Consider the following 17943-nt stretch of genomic DNA (forward strand, 5'->3'; position numbering starts at 1 on the left):
AATTTGCATTCATCATGATTCAATATTCTTAAGTATGCTCTTTGGGAATTTATTCTAGAACAATAAAGTTTTTGTTTCTCAGCAGTACTGTGGAACGATTTGAGTTCTTTAGCCCTTCCCCATCTGTCCTGTCCTATGACTGTTAGTGAATTACTAGATGCTGGTAAGGAATGATTTGTCTTTAATTTCAGTAGCATTTAAATTAATTGATGGAGCACCTATCCTCGTTTCTTCTTCTTGGAAGATGATGCTCTGAGATTGCTGCAAATCTGCATACTGCTGGGGAGACACAAACTTTCTCTGTTGATTTTACATACTGTGTCTGTGTTTTACAGGAAACTGGTAGGATAAAATATGGGTAGCCTTTTGCTCAGAGCTTGGGAGATTTCAAAGATCTTGGTTTGGTTTTGTTTTCCTCCCAAGGCAGCTTTTTTTGAATAAATTCATGCAGTTGTAAATGACCACATTCATAGTTACAGGGAGCACTAAAGTACCAGCCTTCATCTGAAGGCCACTGGATAATGAGTGACACCTAACTGTGTGAGCCCTGAACCCTGTGAGAAGTCCAAAATAAATCACCAGGAATGCATGTCAAGGCAGCTTCACTTAAGTTACAGGCAGGCTAGGGTGTTCGCCTGAGCTGTTTGAGTCCTTCAGAAAGAGAAACCATTTTATCAAACTTTGCTTTGTTGCTTGTGACACATTAACATGCCCTTAAAGACTATTAATTTAACTCATATTAACGTGGTCTGAGCTCTGGTTGTAAACCACTTTAAAAGTAAAGCATAGGAAAGCCATAGCATTGTTTGGTTTATGGATTATTTAAGCACCCTATTGCCAGTTGCAGTTCTGCGAGTTACTTGTGGCTTAGTCTGAGTGATTTTGAGTATTGAGTCTTGGTCTACAAGCAGGGTTGCTGAAGAACTTTGTATTTGAACAGCAAGGGAAAAGGGGTCCTTTGTTCTGCCAGAGTTGTATTTCCAGCTTGAGGATAAACAACCCCAGTTTCTGTTGTCACAACTCCTGTAGCACTGGAGTTTAGAGCAGTCATTGGTGGAAGGAGGAAATAAAACAGCCTGTCACCTGCTGGAGATAGAAAATAAATCAGTTGAGCTGAAACAAAGAGGCTATTCTTTCTGAATCCTGCAGTGCTGATGGTAAAACAGATTTTTATCACTTTCATATAAATCGTTTTTGGGGGAGTGGGGGTGGAATTTAGTGCTAGAGGAGGTATGGTATGCCCTTCCCGTTCTTTCTTGCATGTGTAGATTTTGGGAGAGGGCACAGTAATTCACTGAGTGATTTGCTCTATGTTTTTGGGCTGGGAAAACTCACTGTGATTATTAGCTTGGATTTGGCAGGGCGTGGGGGTGGTGGAAATTGCATTACAGCAGGTAAAGGCACACAATATTCCAAGGAGACTGATCACTTTTTTGCTTTTGCTTTGCAGTCCTCCATGCTGAACTGTAACAAATGTTTCATTCAGGGAGAGACTTGCATGGCGGTCTTTGTAGCCTTAGCACCCCTCTCAATTTTCTAAACTGGTGTTTTCTTTTGCCTTGTACAGGGCCTATGCAGAAGACTCATCCTCTGTAAAACAAGATCCGAGGTCTGAGCCAAGTGAGAAGGTGAAGCATGAGGAGGAGGAGGAGGAAAGCAGCAGCAGTGAGGGTAGAAAAGCCGTTGCATCGGGCAATGAGGAGGCTCAGCCGGAAGGGAAGAAGAAGAAGCGTTCCGGGTTCAGGGACCGTAAGGTACCAAGCTTGGGCATGTTACAGCTGCAGCTGTTGCACTGCAGTAGAGAAAAGGAGAAAACTTGCATAATGTTTTTTCAGACTGTGGTGTAGCGAACGTATAGAGTCTGGCCTTTGCTCTGTGCCTTCGTTTTCTAAGGGACCTTACTGTTTTGGGAACCTACTTTCTTGGCATGCTACCTTGAGTTTCTTTAGGTTGAACTTTTTTAGCAAGCAACTTGGAAAGCACAGTATACTGATCCTGTGAAACAGAGATCTTTTCTCACATCTCCAGTTGGATGTCAGAAGAATTGCTCTGAGAAATCAAGACTCCTGGTGCATGCAAAGTAGGGGGTCAGTGCAAAAGCTTTAAAACCATCTAGGGCATCCACCATGTGTGTGTCTGGGAGTCCATCTATTTGCCTGTGGACATACGGAGTGTATGTAGGAAAAAGAGGATGAATGTGGAAGGGAGGGTTGTCGGAAAAGCATACTTTAATTCTTTTTTTAATTATTCCATGTAAGAGTAGCTGTTGAAATACAGCCTCGCTCTGCTCATGGTTAGTCATATCTCCCTCTTGATGCTTATGCCTATTTAATTTTCATATCAGGCACATTTTCAACAAGAGGAAAGCTTGAGTAATAAACTATATTGTCAGCTTGTGACTTGGCTTCACTGTTGAGCAATCCTGAGAGCTTTGGGCTGCTCAGAACTGTTAGACAACTAGTTCAGTACTATCTGTAACACTGTTACTACAAGATGTATGATTTGGTCTGATGGAGAGTCCTATAACTGAGATTTGGCAGACAATGTGATTTTATTTTTTTTAAAGCTGTCTGGATGTTGGTTTTATTGGGCTGTGTTGGATGATTTAATATCTTTGCAGTGCCAAGGAGGAGAATGGGAGTATATGCTCTTCACTATTTCTTTCTGTATGATTTGCTTCTGATAATTATTTTTAAGTCTGTATCCTGGAGGCTGCATCTCATTAGCTGTTAAATTGTGGATGGTCGTATATAGTGGCTTAACAACTTTTCATAAAAAAAATTAAGAGCTGTTTATTTGACGTTGCTGAATCATATTCTGCTCTTGGTTAGAGTATATTACACAACTTGAAATTTTCAAGTGCCTTGCGGTATCTGGGGCTCCAGACTCTCCCTGTTGTGACATGCTGTGGTGGCAGCTCAGTTAGGTTATGCTGTAAGATACTACACTGAGATATTCAGAATTGTCCAGGAATATGGATTCTTGGCTTGTGCTAATTTTCTTGGTAACTGGGTGTCAGGCACTCTTGACAGCTTCAGCAAAACTTTGACTCTTGCCAGTACCACTCAGGGGAAGTGGGTTATCTTTTTTTTTTTCCAGTATCAGCAGATGGTGGCAGGTTGCAAAGAGCAAAGAAATGATCCACCTTCATCCACACTCTTTACTTTTAAAGAAAAAAAATTTGTCATCACAAGTGAATGTAATGACTGATGTTATTAATTTTTTTCCTTTTGTCTTACATGGCTGGTTGCTTCTGGCTAGGGAAGCCAGCGAATATTTGTTTGCAGGCGAGGACTTTTATTCCAGTTGTTAGGAGACATCCCTACGCTGACCAGCTCTTTCCTTCCCATACTAGGCAGGGAGGAATATGGCCATGCTTTCCAAATAAGATGTGAGCCAGGTGTGGAGGATGCCCAAGAGGTCTGTTGAGAATGCAGCCTGGATCCCTTCTCAGTCCACAGCCTGCCTTCCTCCTACAGTACTTAACTCGGGGGCAGTGATTTCAGCGGAGAGAGCAGTGTTTAAGACGGACTTTTTTGCCAATGTAAGCCCTTCTTTCTCCAGACTTAAGATGGAATGTACCTTCTGTAACCCGAATGGCAGTGTTGCTTTTGCTTTGTTTAATGCAGGATGTAACCGGTAGTCTCCCAGGTGCTGGGTTCTGTGTTTGTTTGAGCAGCTCTGTTGTGGGCTTGGTGTTTGATCAGCAGTTGCCCTAGTGAGTCATCTCAGGAGGTATGTCTGAATGCTACCAGCTCAGATGACAGACAAAGGTGTGCCCTGGCTTCTGACTCAAAATCAGGGCTGCTCTCAGGATGTGCTACTCTCCTAATGAGTTGTGTAGCACTTTAGGGAATTCCTGACTCTTTCCTGACTCTTCTATGTTTTTCTTTAAAAAAACAACCACCACCACCCACAGTAAAAACCCTTTCCGGCTCCTCCCGTAATTAATTGGAACATAGTGTGGGGTTTTCCTTGAGAAAAAAATGAAGCTTAATTGAAAGTATTTTAACAGTTGTTTGTTATGCCAATTCTGCTTTTAATGAAGTTGTGATTAGTGGTGAAATAACAAATTAGGCTTGACATAGCTATTTTGGGTAGTGATTCAGTGAAGAGGAAGTTGAAATACAAACCCCTTGGCATTTGCTGGGGCTGGTGCTGCGATTGTGTATGGGTGGTTCCCAGGCACGTGTTGTCTTTTAGGCTGTGCGATGTATAGGTCTGACTGTAAGGCAGAGAAGGAAAAGATTTTGAGCCCTTTCATAGGTAGAAGGCTGATGAGCGGTAATACACGATGTGGGTGGACTGATGTGTTAATTAAGTGTTTGCATGCAGCATTAGGGCTGCTTTGTCAAGATCTGATTGCAGTGTTTTCTGTGTCCTGCAGGTGTGCTGCCTTAGGAGTGTTAGTTGTGCTGGAACTTCATTTTGGTGTGCATTACAGTAGGAAACCCAAAGAAAATTAATTGTAATTAATTTACCCTGCTGACATGTGTGCACTGTTGCATGGTCAGGGAGGCCCTGGTGATGCTCTGGAAGTGAATTGAGATGTTAATTTAGAGCTTTATTTTCATGTCTGCACAAGACTTGATTTTTTTCCTTTTAACCTGAGGCTTAGCATAAACATTGACTGTCTCAACAGCAGCTTTGCTCTTGTAGAGCAATGGGGATTACTTGCTCATCTTTCTCCTCCAGTAAGTACGTACTATATTAATAAGTGCAAAAAAAGATTTTTTCCCATTTGGTCACATAATCTTTCTGGAGGCCCCTGATTACATGAGGCTGTGCCTCTGGGGTCAGGGTGAGGGTTTTGGCAGGTCTGCACTGCATCGAGGACTGGCACGTGCTGGGAAAAGGCCACTGCCTGGGTACACGCTTTGCCAGGAAAATGTTTTGGATTATTTCATAGGTGAGAGGGTCTGGGAGAAGAGACTTGTCTGAGATGATTTTTGTGACCAGATTATTTAGAAGTAGTGTAAAAAGCCCTCAGAGATGGTCATGTGTGCACCCAAAAACACACGTGCTTTTTATTCCACATATGTATAGTGAGATCAGGGCACCCATATTACTGCCCACTTTGTGTTTAGCACCCAATCTTGAGTAAGTTGTTCCCATTTGCAAGGTCTTGGCTGTTCCCTTCTTGACCTGGCTTCATGTTCAGTCTGGTCTTGAAGTCAGAGGGATGGGTTTTAGCATATTTATTAGGTTTTGCCAGCTGATTAGATCATGTTAGCGAAAATGAGGTAGTCGTGAGTTCAGCTGCAGGCAAAAGGGCAGAAGTGTTGCAGCATTTGCTCACTTCTTGTAGGGATTTTTGAGGAAGTGTGATTTGGGTTGTGATGAAAACGGCCTGTGAGATACTAAACAAGAATTTTAGATTCTACTTTTTTGGTGTAGATTGTGAGTTATTCAAGACTGTTGTTCCTCATAATTTTTCAGGAATGTATTTGTCCTGAAATGTGTTTGTCACAGCTAATTACTGGGACTCAAAAGGATGGAAATAATTAAAACTAGCTTCCCATGAAACGCTGAGTAGCTGTACATAATCATGTTCCTTTATGGATCTGAAACTAATCGCTTCACAGGTAACACCCGCTTTTTACACTGCAGTGGGCTTAGAGGGGCTGCTTTGAGCTTTCATGGAGATGGTAGGTCAGCTCAGCTTGCTTTGGCCAGATGTGGCAAACTTTGCATCAGAAGATGATGGTCATTTAAAAATCCTTAATTTCCTGCTTTGTCTGATGCTGCTTTAAGACTAATTCGAAATGAGATGGTCAGCTCTCCACCTGCTATTGGTCCTATTTTTGTAAAGGCATTCAGTTGGTTTTCTTGGAGGATGGGAAGCCCAAAACTGCTTTACATATTTCTCGTGAAATTTCAGACTGCATGTGGACAAACCTCTGGGTTTGCAGATCTGTGAAGGGTTGTTGTGCTGCATGCTGAGACAGGAGACCTTTTTTAAGCTTTTGTGAGCCATGCCACATTGCTTTGAGAGCTGTACATGGCTTTTGAGCAACAGACTGACCCTTCCTGCTCTAAAGCCACATATCAAAACTGCATCCTTGTAAGTGCATAGTGGTCATCCGAGGAAGCTCTTTGTTTAGCAGTATGCATGGATAGATGACAGTATGGCAAATGATCTAGGTAGGAAAGGGCCATGTAGTAAATGGGTACTTTGCTTCTGTTGCAAGTGATGATCGTGGTGGACTTGAGGGTGCAGTGTGGATCTGATTGGGGTGTGGGAAAACTGCTGTGCCTGAAGTTGAAGCAAAATGTAGACTGCTTAGCATCAAGAAAGCAAGGGCTTTGAGGATTACCCCGAGCTTGGGGGGTATGAAAGAGTTAACAGTGAAGTTGTTGGATCAATAAGGAGGAGTCTCAGTAAGGATATTGGGTGAGGAACAAGGGCAATGCCCATACTCCAAAAATGAGAAGAAAAGCACTTGATAGCAATAGGCCTGTCAGCAGTATTTTAGCAAGATCTTAAAGCAGATACAAAGATCCATTGTGGATGTGAAGTTGAGTGGGGTAAAACAAAACGTGGTTTTACTGGCAGAGGCGTCAAAGACTAATGTCTCTGGTGCAGCAGTGGAGTTGTCGAGTAAAAGAGGTGCAACTTACCTGGCTGGGTTGAAGGAAAGCATTTGATAGTGCCTTGCCAGAAATTTTTCCCCAAGCTTGGAAACTCAGGAATTGTGTGAAGTTTCAGGTGGACAGATGTTTTTCAACACAGCTTGCTTTCTAGCTAAGGGTGTCATGGATGGAGGGAGCTGCTGGTTCTAGTCTGTGGTGTCTGCTTTTAGCTCCAGTTCTGGGCTTGATACTGTAGTTGGTTTTAGTTGCCTTGCTTGAAGGTAAGGTGCTTAACTATGTTTTTGGCTGATAAGGTTGGGTGGGGTGTTATTCGTGAGATCAGGTCATGCTACAGGAAGGGGTGAGATATGGGCCTGAAATCACAAGTCAAAAGGTCACTTTGGCATAACAAGTTACCACCTACCAGGTGGGAGCTGTAGGCAAAGACACGTGCAGTTTGGCAGCTGGGAAAGTGCATGTTGTTGTTTACTGCGGTTTGGCTGATAGACAGTGACTTGTAACTTTACAGTAAGACAACTGCTCTTGATCCAGTGCCTTTATCTTTGTAGGACCTTGTGGAATCAACAAACCTAATCCCATTTTTATTGCTTGATTATAGGTGCAAAGGTGAGTAGCAAAAGGGACTAAGGACAAAAATTTTTTTCTGTGTAGGTGACTGCAGGAAAGAGGGAGCTGGCTGTAGTGCTTGATGCAAGGACATTTCTGAATTCTGAAAAATCTATGGTGATGCTAAGAGTGGGGACGATGCTTTAGATATTGGCATTATAGATAATGTCATCTACAGCTGTATTTGCTCAAGATCAGAGCTGGAACACATGTAGAAGAGAGAGGCTTTGCTTTCCCCTGGTTGCTTTACCAAAGCCTGACTTGGGGGATTAAAAGCCTTGGCCTAGTTTTATCCTAGAAATAGGAAAAACTAGAGAGGGTGTTTTCTGCCTGATAAACATCAGGGTGGAGAAGTTGTCTGAGTTTAAGGACAAGGCTAAAACAAGATGAAAGCCATAAATGATCTACAGCTGCTTTGGCAGTACCCTTGATCTTGCCTATTCTCTTCCAGCAGATCACTGGTGGTGGTTTTGTTGTTGTTTTTTTTCTCCTGTAGCTATTGGGCAGAAGTACTGAAAGTTTCAAGTACTTTATGGACTGTCAAACATGGCATATAATACAGGAATAGTAGGCTGAACTAAGAAGGAAATTTTTCTATCCTAATACATAATGAAGTGTAGGTCTTTGTGCCTTTTTCTTCCCTTGTGGCCTTATGTTGTGATTTTGTAAAAGCTTTCTGTTCTCTTTGATTAATTCTAGCTGTGTGTTGGAGAAAATGGTTCTAGGTACAAAATAATCGCTGCTGGCAGAGTTAGCAAGTGGCAGATTGGTGGGGAGGAGAGGACTGAGTAGAGAATGTTTCTGCAGAATTTTGCCAATGTGATAGAAAAGAGGAAAAAATGAGGTTGAGTGACTGAGCAACCAGCTGTGGCTCCAAGTAGTTCTTTCCAAGACTCAGCTTGAAAATAAAGGTCTCTCCCAGCTCTCCAAGACTTTTCTTTTACTTCATTTGCTAATCACAAGTCAGAACCTTCAACACTATGGTTAAAATGTTGAGCTGCTTTTAGCATCATGAATGTGATGCTAGTGCTTTTTTATGTTCATGTTTAAAAGCACCTTCAGAGACTTTGTTAATTTGTTTTTCCCCTGCCATCATGGTGACTCAAAACTTACCAATAGTAAGGACTCTTGTGTGAGCTCCTAATATTCCAGTATTAAGAGAGATATTTCCAATTTTCCTGGTAGTTCAAAGGTTGAGGATAGGATGGGGTTTGACCCTTTCAACATAGTTTCTTTCCAGTGTGTTGCTGCACACATCTTTGTTCTCCTGTGGCAAAACCTTCAGAGGACTAAGGGTGGCTGCTAAGGTGGGTGTTGGGGGATCTAATTTAACCATCTAATGCTGGTTAAATTTCATATCCAGGTGATGGAATACGAGAACAGAATCAGAGCCTACTCCACACCGGACAAAATCTTCAGATACTTCGCCACTTTGAAAGTCATAAATGAGCATGGTGAATCGGAGGTTTTTATGACACCGCAGGATTTTGTGAGATCGATAACACCTAACGAAAAACAACCAGAAAGTAAGTTGTGTGTGTACTAATTGGAGGAACTAATACAGTGAAGTGGAATAAACTTTCCAGTCTCTGCTTACCTGATCTTTAAAATTCACTTCAAAAAGTTACTTTGTCAGGTATTGTTCTTGTTATATTGAGAGGTATGGCACAGAAGGGGAGTCGGTGTCTGATTTGGGTGCTGCCACAGTCAAAAAAAGTAATGCTCTGAACCCATGCATTATGGCAGTGTGATGATGCACAGAAGGATAACCGAGTATAACAGATGTAGGAACAGGGCAGAAAGTTACCAGTGCAGCTGTGCAGGAGCCATGCTCATCTCTCCAACAGAGTCTGCAGTGAGTCCATGCCAGCCTGAACTTAGCTGACTGGCAGCAGCACAGTGCTGCCAAATAACAGTGATCATTTGGGTTCAGAAGTGTAGTTGTGATATGCTTCTTTGGAGCTTTGGATCTATTCTGTCTCCATGCTCCAAACCTAAAATGTTGCCTGAAGTTCTGTTGCAGCATAGTATATCTTGTTGGTGAGGCCCCATGAAGAGCAGATGAGATGACCTTCTTGCGTATTTAATAATGAAAGTTTAGCTTCAACTGAAACAGTTTAAGAACTGTTCGTAAACCTGCAAAAGGAGGTTGCTTTGGCAAGGAAAACCTTAGCAATAAAGGAGTCGAGGCAGCCCCATTCACGCAGCTGAGTTGTGATGCAGCTGGCCACAGTGGGGCTCATCTCTGCTGGCTTCAAATTCCTTGTGGGTTGCAGGGAAGCACATCAGCCATGGTACCTGTGGGGGTTTGGCAGACAACAGGTGGGAGAGCAGATGCTTTTTTCTGGTCTGGGGAGCTATGTCCTGAGCATTTGGCAAGAAGTTGGTTTTTGTGGGATGGCAGGAGGATTTTGCCTGTCTTCTGTTTTGGAGGAGATTTGTGTTTTGAGTGACAACTGGGAAATCAGGTTTCTTGGTCTCCCAGAGTGTCTCTCAGAGAATGAAACAGGCTTTGGTCAAATTAAAACTCCTCCTCTTTCCCCAGGCATTAATGAAGAACTTCAGCCTCCAAATGTTAACTTTTTGAGAGTGGAGTTTATGTGCAAACTGTGAAACTGTTTTGATATCTTACATGAAGTTGCTAAATAAATATCATGCACACTTGTGCTTAGAAAACAACACCACTAAGTGTGCATGGGAGGGAAGAAAAAATCCTGGCATTAGCATTAAAAACAGGTTGGTGAACTGCTATTTAGGTTTTCATCAGGTCCTGAAAATGCCTTTAGTTTTCATATGAATTACATAGTTTCATCTTCAGTGAAGAAGTAGCTTGAGCAATAAACAGAAAATAATGTTCATAGATAATGAAACTGTTTTACCATTTTATCTATCTTAAGCTCTTAGGTACTTTGAAAAGCAGTAGCACCTGGCTGAGTGCAAGTCTTCCCATGCAAGATTTTTTTTTGTTTTGTTTTTTTGGTTTGGTTTTTCTGGATTTTTGCTGTCCAGCTAAAAATAGAGAACATCCTATGTTTAATTTCAACACATCTGATTCTCTTTTAGTTCCTCTGTGCAATATATGTGCTTGGTGCATTTTAAGGTGTGCACAGAAAATAGGTTGAAGAGTGCTCAGAAAACACCTACTTGGGAGACAAGCAAAGGTGACTAATGGGAAATAATTTGTCAGTCTTAGCCACTAACTTTGTTGTAGCTGTTGTTACCCTGGCTAGGTGAACTGCTTAAATGGCCCCTGAAGCCTGTTCCAGCCTTTAAAAGCCTGCAAATGCTGCCAGTCAGTGACACAAAGCAGCCTATAAGGGAAGAAGATTGCCTTGGTGATACTTCGAGGTGCTCTTGGAAAGTGGAATGAGATTGAGCTTTGGCTACCTATCAGCAGGCAAAGCAGGAGAGTGAACATCTTGTGTCTTGTTAGTTTGAAAATCTGTCTTGAGGACTGTTACTGTCATGGACTTTCTTCTAGACTAAGCTGCTGCTGGGATGGCTTTTCCTTATGAGCACTGTACATGATGACAATCACAGTGAATGTTTTAATACATAATGAACAGCAGAAGGGTAAAAACACTTAATGCTACAGTAAAGTCAAAGCAGACATAATCTTGTTGCAAATGTTTTAAAAGCTGGTAGTAAAAAAAAAAAATAATGAAAAAGATAGGTCTGATTTTAAAACCAGAAGTGAAAAACAAAGAGTGCTACCTGCTGACTGGATTATTTCCATACTTTACATCTGTTTGATACTTTTGGCTCACAGGATTACCTAGGTTATAGATTAGTAGGGAAATGTTGAGGCTGCTTTCTCCCTGAGCCACAGCTCAGGTATGCCCTCCACTGGGGCTGGAGCATCCTGCCTTCATCCCAGGGCACTCCTTCGGGTGGTTATGTAGCTTGGAGTGCTCCTTGGAAATCTCCCTCAGGTAGTGATGTAGCCCACTGTAATCATACTAGCTTGGTAGGTTAATGCTTGAACTAAATTATGGGTTACTTTCTGCAGTCTCGCTGACCCCAAGGTTTTCAGCGTGTGGCGTTTGTTGGTATGTTTGTACAGCAAAGCAATAACCTTCTGGTCCTGTGAATTAATATGGTCCTGCATAAGCAGTCTGAGGCAGGAGGAGGGCAGGGGAATGCTCAGTATGCTCCAGCTGCCAGTCTTAATTTCAGCAAGTAACTTCTTGTTAATGTGTCTGTGATTTTATGGAGAGAAAAATACTGTGGAATGTAAGTGATACAGAGTAATGAGGTATCCAAGTCCCTGTTGTATTTATTTTTAAATTGATAATCTACTGTGAGGTACCATATGCCTGACTCATTTTTATGGATTGTACAGAGGAAAGTTTGATTTATTGTCAACAAAGTGTCAACTCAATTCTAGACTGCATTTTGTTAATGAATGCAAATTCATTATCTCCTGTAGATTGCTTTCTCTAGTTCAGTAAAACTTTCTGCTGTAGCTTTCTCAAGTAGGCAAGCTGCGCTTAAGGTATGACACCCTCTTGCTGAGCTTGGAACTCTGTCAGAATAAGCCAAAGAATGGCATTAAATTTGGAAACTGCTTTAAATTTTTTTTTTCTTTATATGCTGTTTGGGAAGTCCAAGCACCAACAGAAGCATGGGCAGTGATATCTGCTCCAAGGCTGGATGAACAGGGATGGTTGCTTTGTACCTGGTGCTTTCTTGGTACCCCAGCTGAAAATACTGTTACTCTGGTGGACAGGGTAAGGTTTTACAAAAACAAACAAGTCAAAACAAAACAACAACAACAACAAAAAACATTTTAGATGTTGCAGCTCTTTGAAGGCGGGTGGGCTTTTACTGAAAAAGGCATATGAAGCCATGACACTTGACAGGAACCATAACCATGCCTGGTACTTGCAGGTTGTTGCTGGCATGTTCTCTGTAGTCTTACCCAACTGTTGGCCTACAAGAACGTTGCCAAGTGCTTGGACCTGCTTGGTGGTGGCCTGCCCAGTCATCCTTTCTTTCCTAGCCTCTTAAGTTCCCTCCATTTCTCCAAGTTTCTCTGGGTCCTTTCTACATTGATCATTTTCCTAGGGGAACTGAGTGTTTTAGGGTATCCTGGACTGAGAAGGAGCTGTGGTATAATCAACCAGTACTATTTTTTTGGTCTCTGCATAAGGATTGAAAGAAGTAAAAAATGCTTCATATATCATCACAGCATCACAAAAACAGGTTACACGCAAACCAGCCTTGCTCTTCCATCCTAGTGTTAACACCCCTGGTTAACCCAGACTCCCACTGCATGAAAACTCCTGCTGCCTTTAAAGATCCACCATGCTGTGTAGCAACTCAAATATCTGAACTCTTGAAAATGCCCTGGAAGGTTTGGGGGGCTTTTGTGGTTGGTTTTTTTTTTTACCTTGTCTGCAAGAAACTATGAACATGCTGTTGAAGCTCAGCCAGAAGCAGCAGCTCTGCCCCTGCAGCCTCTGTGCACGGGATGGTGTTGGAGTACAGGAGCTGTGAAGGACTGAGCTGGTGTCTGGTGGCTTGACCAGTCTGTGTATAGCTTGATTCTCAGTTTTGAAATAGTTTTGGTTTTCATGTTTGGACTAATCATGAGCAGCTGAGCAGAAACTGGCATCTGGATTGTTGCAATGCTTGGGTGAATATCTGTTATTTTGAGTTAAGTTTGTGAAATACGGATCTGATTTTCTGTAGAACCAACAGTCATGAGCTGTGACAAATGCCCACCTAGTCTGGTGGGGAGGGGAAGGACTCCCTAAGCTTATACAGATCCCTAAAGTTTTGCAAAGTGTTCAGTTCAGGTATTTAACACCCAGAAGGAAACTAGAGATGCTGAACTTGCCTTCTGGTTTGTTGATAGGGACTCACTTCTGTGTTCTCCCCCCAAATCCATCTGCTGGAAAGACCTTTAGGGAAAGGATGTGTGGGTGAAAGGGAGAGGTAACACAGTGGTTATCTCCTAAACCAGGAAGGTGAATAGATGTGGGTATTTTTTCTGTGAAAATACATCATTCCTAGGCAAGAATCATCTTTGGGGCCGTAACACCTAATATGAGAGACCCCAGGAACCTAGCCAAGGAGGAGCAAGTGAGAGGTGCTTTTACATGCATGTGTATGTGATAGTCATCAGAAGAAACAGGGTTTCCAGTATAGATGACGGTTTGATATGGCTGATCAGTTGTGTTACGAATGCACATCTCGTAGAGAGACTGACTTGTCCGTTGGAGGAGGGGGAGATAAGTGAGGGCGAAGTAGTTCTGTGAATGAACAAAACAGTTCTAGACTTTAACACAAAGCTGAGAGTGTTGCCCCCTGAACAGTCTCAGGCTGCTTATTGTTTGCTTGCAGATCACATTTGAAGTTCAGGGGAAAACACTCATAAAAATCAGAAGCTGGGTTACAGCTGTGGAGGGGAAAACTTGGTCCAGTGTTTTTTCTTCCCGTAACATAGCATGTTGCATGTACAGTTAACAGACTCTTTTTCAGTCTTCATAATTAGCCCTTTTGCTCATCTACTTTCAAGAAAAAGAGTCCATGTTATATATCAAGCAACAGGAAAGGAAAAGCAGAGGATGATTAAATGTTACCCAAATAAGGTGAAACATCTTACAAAGATAAAGACTGGAAGGAGTTGAAAAGGTTTCTATTAGTGGAAAACTGCTGGCATCCCAGAGGAGATAATGATGGTTTCTAATTGATCTCAACTGTGTTCTTAACATACTATAATAATTATTCTAGAAGCTCATTTGTTAAATATCTTTCAAAACTGCAATCTATAATCTGTTGCCCATGGATTTCTTTTTTTTCTTCAGGATAAAATGAAGACCTTGGTATTTTAGATATTTATCAAGTATGGTTATTAGCTGGCTTTGAGTGAATCTGTGGAATGTTTGTTTTCATTAATTGATAGAAATATAATAAGCATTTGACTTAAGATTCAAGAACAAGAGTAACAGCAGGTTATTATGTGGGTTTTTTTTCCTTTACATAAATAATTCCTTCTCCATTCAAACATCCTCTCCACCCCCCACCCCCACCCCCCCCCCACCCCCCCAAAAAAATTAATGCAGAGAATATGGTTCTCCTGTCGAACACCCTCCTTTCCCCATTGTGGGAGGCAGTAAGTAATTTTTATTTATTTTGAAACATTTTTATTTAAGAATGCTGTGTGAGTACCATCACATGAATAAGAGTGGAGGCCTATGTTAGTATTGGTAAGTGGTGTCAGTCTAATCTGAAATAACAGTCCTAGTGGTGCTACTTGCTTAGGTACACCACAGCAGCGCTGCTGTTTCTTTTGATCCCCTGATAGTACTTTAGGTGGTATCAGAATCTGTAGGAGTGATACATATTGGTACTTAAAGATTACAAACAAGCTGGTATGGTGAGCAAATTTGGAAATTGCTGCAGGTCACCATTGGCACTCTGAAACTGAGTGGCTGGTGCAGAGCCCTTGGCTGGGGAAGCAAAAGGGGCTTTCATAATCCAGATGTGTAGTGAAAGGTGAGGTGGTTTTACAGTGTTCCGTACAAATAAAACACATATTGTGGAGCAGGTCATGGCGAAAGCTCTGGGTTGGTTTGAGTAGAAACAAGTACCAAATCCCAGCTGCTCTGGATGCTCACTATGCGAGCTGAAGTAGCTGTTGTGCACATTACGGTGTGTTCAGTCCTGGGGAGACTTTGTGAAGCAGCCAGCTGTCTTCCTGAAATGGTTTCTTTGGATTTCATCGCTGTCTCTCTTCAAGGAAATGCTTTAATTCATTTCTGGGGGAACAGTATTTCGGACTCTGCTTTTCAGCGCAAGGTGAAAAAGCTCTTTTTTTACTGTTAAACATACCTATTAGCTTGTGTTCCTGCAGCTCATCAGCAATAGCCCAGTCAGAGGATATTTGCTTTATGAATGTATCACTTACAGTCCTGCAGTAGCTTTAACTTAGCACGCTGCCTTTTGAATAACAAAGATGTAATAACTAACATTCTTTCCTTTCCTTGTTCAGATGTGACTGATTCGTGCAGTGTTTCCTTTAGCTCTCCAGCCTACGCAAATGCTGAATTCCTATTGTAATGTCTTGAAGGAAAAGTATTTTGGGGTTTTTATGTAATGTAAAGAAAAAAGAACACAGGCAGCAAGCCACACTCCCTCTTTTTTCTTGGTTTCCTTTTTGTCAACTTTAAAGACTTGTGGAAAAACACATAGCTAAGTCCATAAAAAAGAAAATAAACTGTTTTGGAAAAAGGAAAATATAGAGAGTAAAACTTTATACCTTGAACATATAAATGCCTTTTTTTTCAGCTTTTGAATTGGCTTATTCTGTCGAGAGCTATGGTAAGGGGAGTTGTATAGAGGGACTTAAGCATACAGCTTAGTTAATGCAGCAGAGCAGAATAGTATTGTGCATCGCTGGGAGAAAGGGTGAGCATAAAACACTGATGTGAACCAATAGGCTTGTGCTTGCAATAGAACCTTAGAATTATACAATTGTTTAGATTGGAAAAGACCTTTAAGATCATCAAGTCCAACTGTTAACCTAGAACTGTCAAGTCTACCACTAAACATGTCCTTAAACACCACAGCTACATGTCTTTTAAACACCTCCAGGGATGGGAATTCCACCGCCTCCCTCGGCAGCCTGGTCCAATGCTTGACCACCCTGTCAGTGAGGACATTATTCCTAATATCCAAACTAACCCCCACCCTGGTAGAACTTGAGGCTGTTTCCTCTTGTCCTGTCACTTGTTACCTGGGAGAAGAGACCAACCCCCACCTGCCCACAGCCCCTTTCAGGCAGCTGTAGAGAGCAGCAAGGTCCCCCCTGAACCACCCCGCTCTCCAGGCTAAACAGCCCCAGGTCCCTCAGCTGCTCCTCATAGGACTTGTTCTCTGGTGCCTTCACCAGCTTTGTTGCCCTTCTCTGGACACGCTCCAGCACCTCGGTGTCTGTCTTGTGGTGAGGGGCCCAAAATTATATGCTGAATACAAGTATTTGAGGTGCAGCCTCACCAATACTGAGCACGGGGGGACAGTTGCTTCCATTGTCTCCTGCTGGCCACACTCATTTCAGATAAAGGCCAGGATGCTCTTGGCCTCCTTGGCCACCTGGGCACGCTGCTGGCCCATGCCCAGCCGGCCGTCAGCCAGCACCCCCAGGGCCTTCCCCGCCAGGCAGCTTCCCAGCCGCTCTGCCCCAGCCTGTGGGGCTGTGTGGGGTTGCTGTGACCCACGGGCAGGACCCGGCACTGAGCCTGGTTGAACCTCATACAGTCGGCCTCGGCCCATGGGTCCAGCCTGTCCAGACCCCTCTGCAGAGCCTGCCTGCCCTCCAGCAGATCAGCGCTCCCACCAACACAACTTGGTGTTGTCTGCGAACATACTGAGGGTGCATTTGATCCCCTCATCCGGGTTGTCAATAGGGATGTTAAACAGAACCAGCCCCAGTGCTGAGCCCTGGGGAGCACCGTTTGTGACTGGCTGCCAACTGGATTGAGCTCCCTTCACCAACACTGTCTTCCAGGGTGTGCTAATACACTGACTTGAAAAAAGGCAGCAGCAGAAGTGACAAATTTTTGTGCTGCTTTTTCATATAAATGTGTCTCCCCGATCTCCAAAACATGCATAAATCAAGGTTATATATTTGCTTGTCATCAGATGTGATTGTGTTGAAGGAGACTGACATGATATAGGTAATGGTAGCTACATTCCTGCACCTGCTGTGTTGGGGTAAGCAGTTTTTTCTTCAGCAAATAATGAAGTGCTTGGAACTCTTAAGCTTGAGGACAGATCTGGCAGCTTCTATACCTGGCATGACGGTTTGGATGCAGTTACAGAAGAGCTGTATGTAAGTCAAGGTCCATCACTGTTCTTCACAGGAATAGTCTCGGGTTACCTAGATGCTTTGGTTTTCCATGTCTTTTTGTTGCATGCCATAGTAATTGAGGAAACACATGGAAACAAACATCTCTGTGCTTAGGTGAATGAGGCTGGACCAAACCCTAGTCTGGAAGCAAACTACCCTGTATTCAAAACTCCTGATTTCACCAGTGTGTTTTTCTTTTGCTGACTCCATTATTGTGATTTGTTGGTGCTTTTTAGTCCCCTCCAGTCATTCCCTGCATCTTCTCCCCTTTTGCCCGCCTCATGTTCATCTGTGGAGAGCACAAATTTTGTAATACTAGCCTCTTGCTTTAGTACAGGTACTGGTATTCTTCCCATTCATCTGTTTTTAATAACTTTTCTGCATGTATATACAGAATATTGTATATATTATTTATTATATAAATATTTATTATCTGTATTTAGAAATACATTTTGAAAATATTATTGTTCATCTTGTCTTGCTGTTCATCTATGTGAGCATCCGTTCATTTTGGATCTCCTTTGAAACCTGTTTGCTTTCCCAGTAGCAGTGTCCAGTTGTGGGCAGGGGGTGGCGGTATTCTTAAGACATACTTTTACTTGCTTTTTTTAAACGGTCCTTTTTTAGCTCTCGGTGAGTACATGTATGATGTCAGGTTGTCAGAGATACGTCTTACAGCACTCTTTCCTGGCATAGGAACAGGTGTTTTTGAGAAATGACTTTGTTACAACACGTGGACATAAACTAAGCTTTGCTTAGCAGTCAGCATCCAGATGGATGGTTGGGGTGAGCTCTGACCAGGTAATGTGTCTCTGGTAAAATAAGCACACTTACCAAATGTGACAATACTTAATGTACTGTGTTTATACACACAAGTCTGAGGAGGA

The 17943-nt window shown here is 42.5% G+C and overlaps 1 protein-coding gene across 6 annotated transcripts in view; it reads left to right on the top strand.

Moving 5' to 3' along the window:
• Window positions 1–17943, top strand: part of MICU1 (mitochondrial calcium uptake 1) — a 105781-nt gene that overhangs the window by 22180 nt on the left and 65658 nt on the right. For all 6 annotated transcript variants that reach the window (XM_055719640.1, XM_055719643.1, XM_055719642.1 and 3 more), the window contains 2 exons: window positions 1568–1754; window positions 8564–8726. In XM_055719640.1, coding sequence (XP_055575615.1) covers window positions 1568–1754; window positions 8564–8726 — 350 coding nt within the window. The remainder of the gene's footprint in view (window positions 1–1567; window positions 1755–8563; window positions 8727–17943) is intronic.

Source organism: Falco cherrug, chromosome 9 (genome assembly GCF_023634085.1).
Source record: "Falco cherrug isolate bFalChe1 chromosome 9, bFalChe1.pri, whole genome shotgun sequence".
NCBI lineage: Eukaryota > Metazoa > Chordata > Aves > Falconiformes > Falconidae > Falco > Falco cherrug.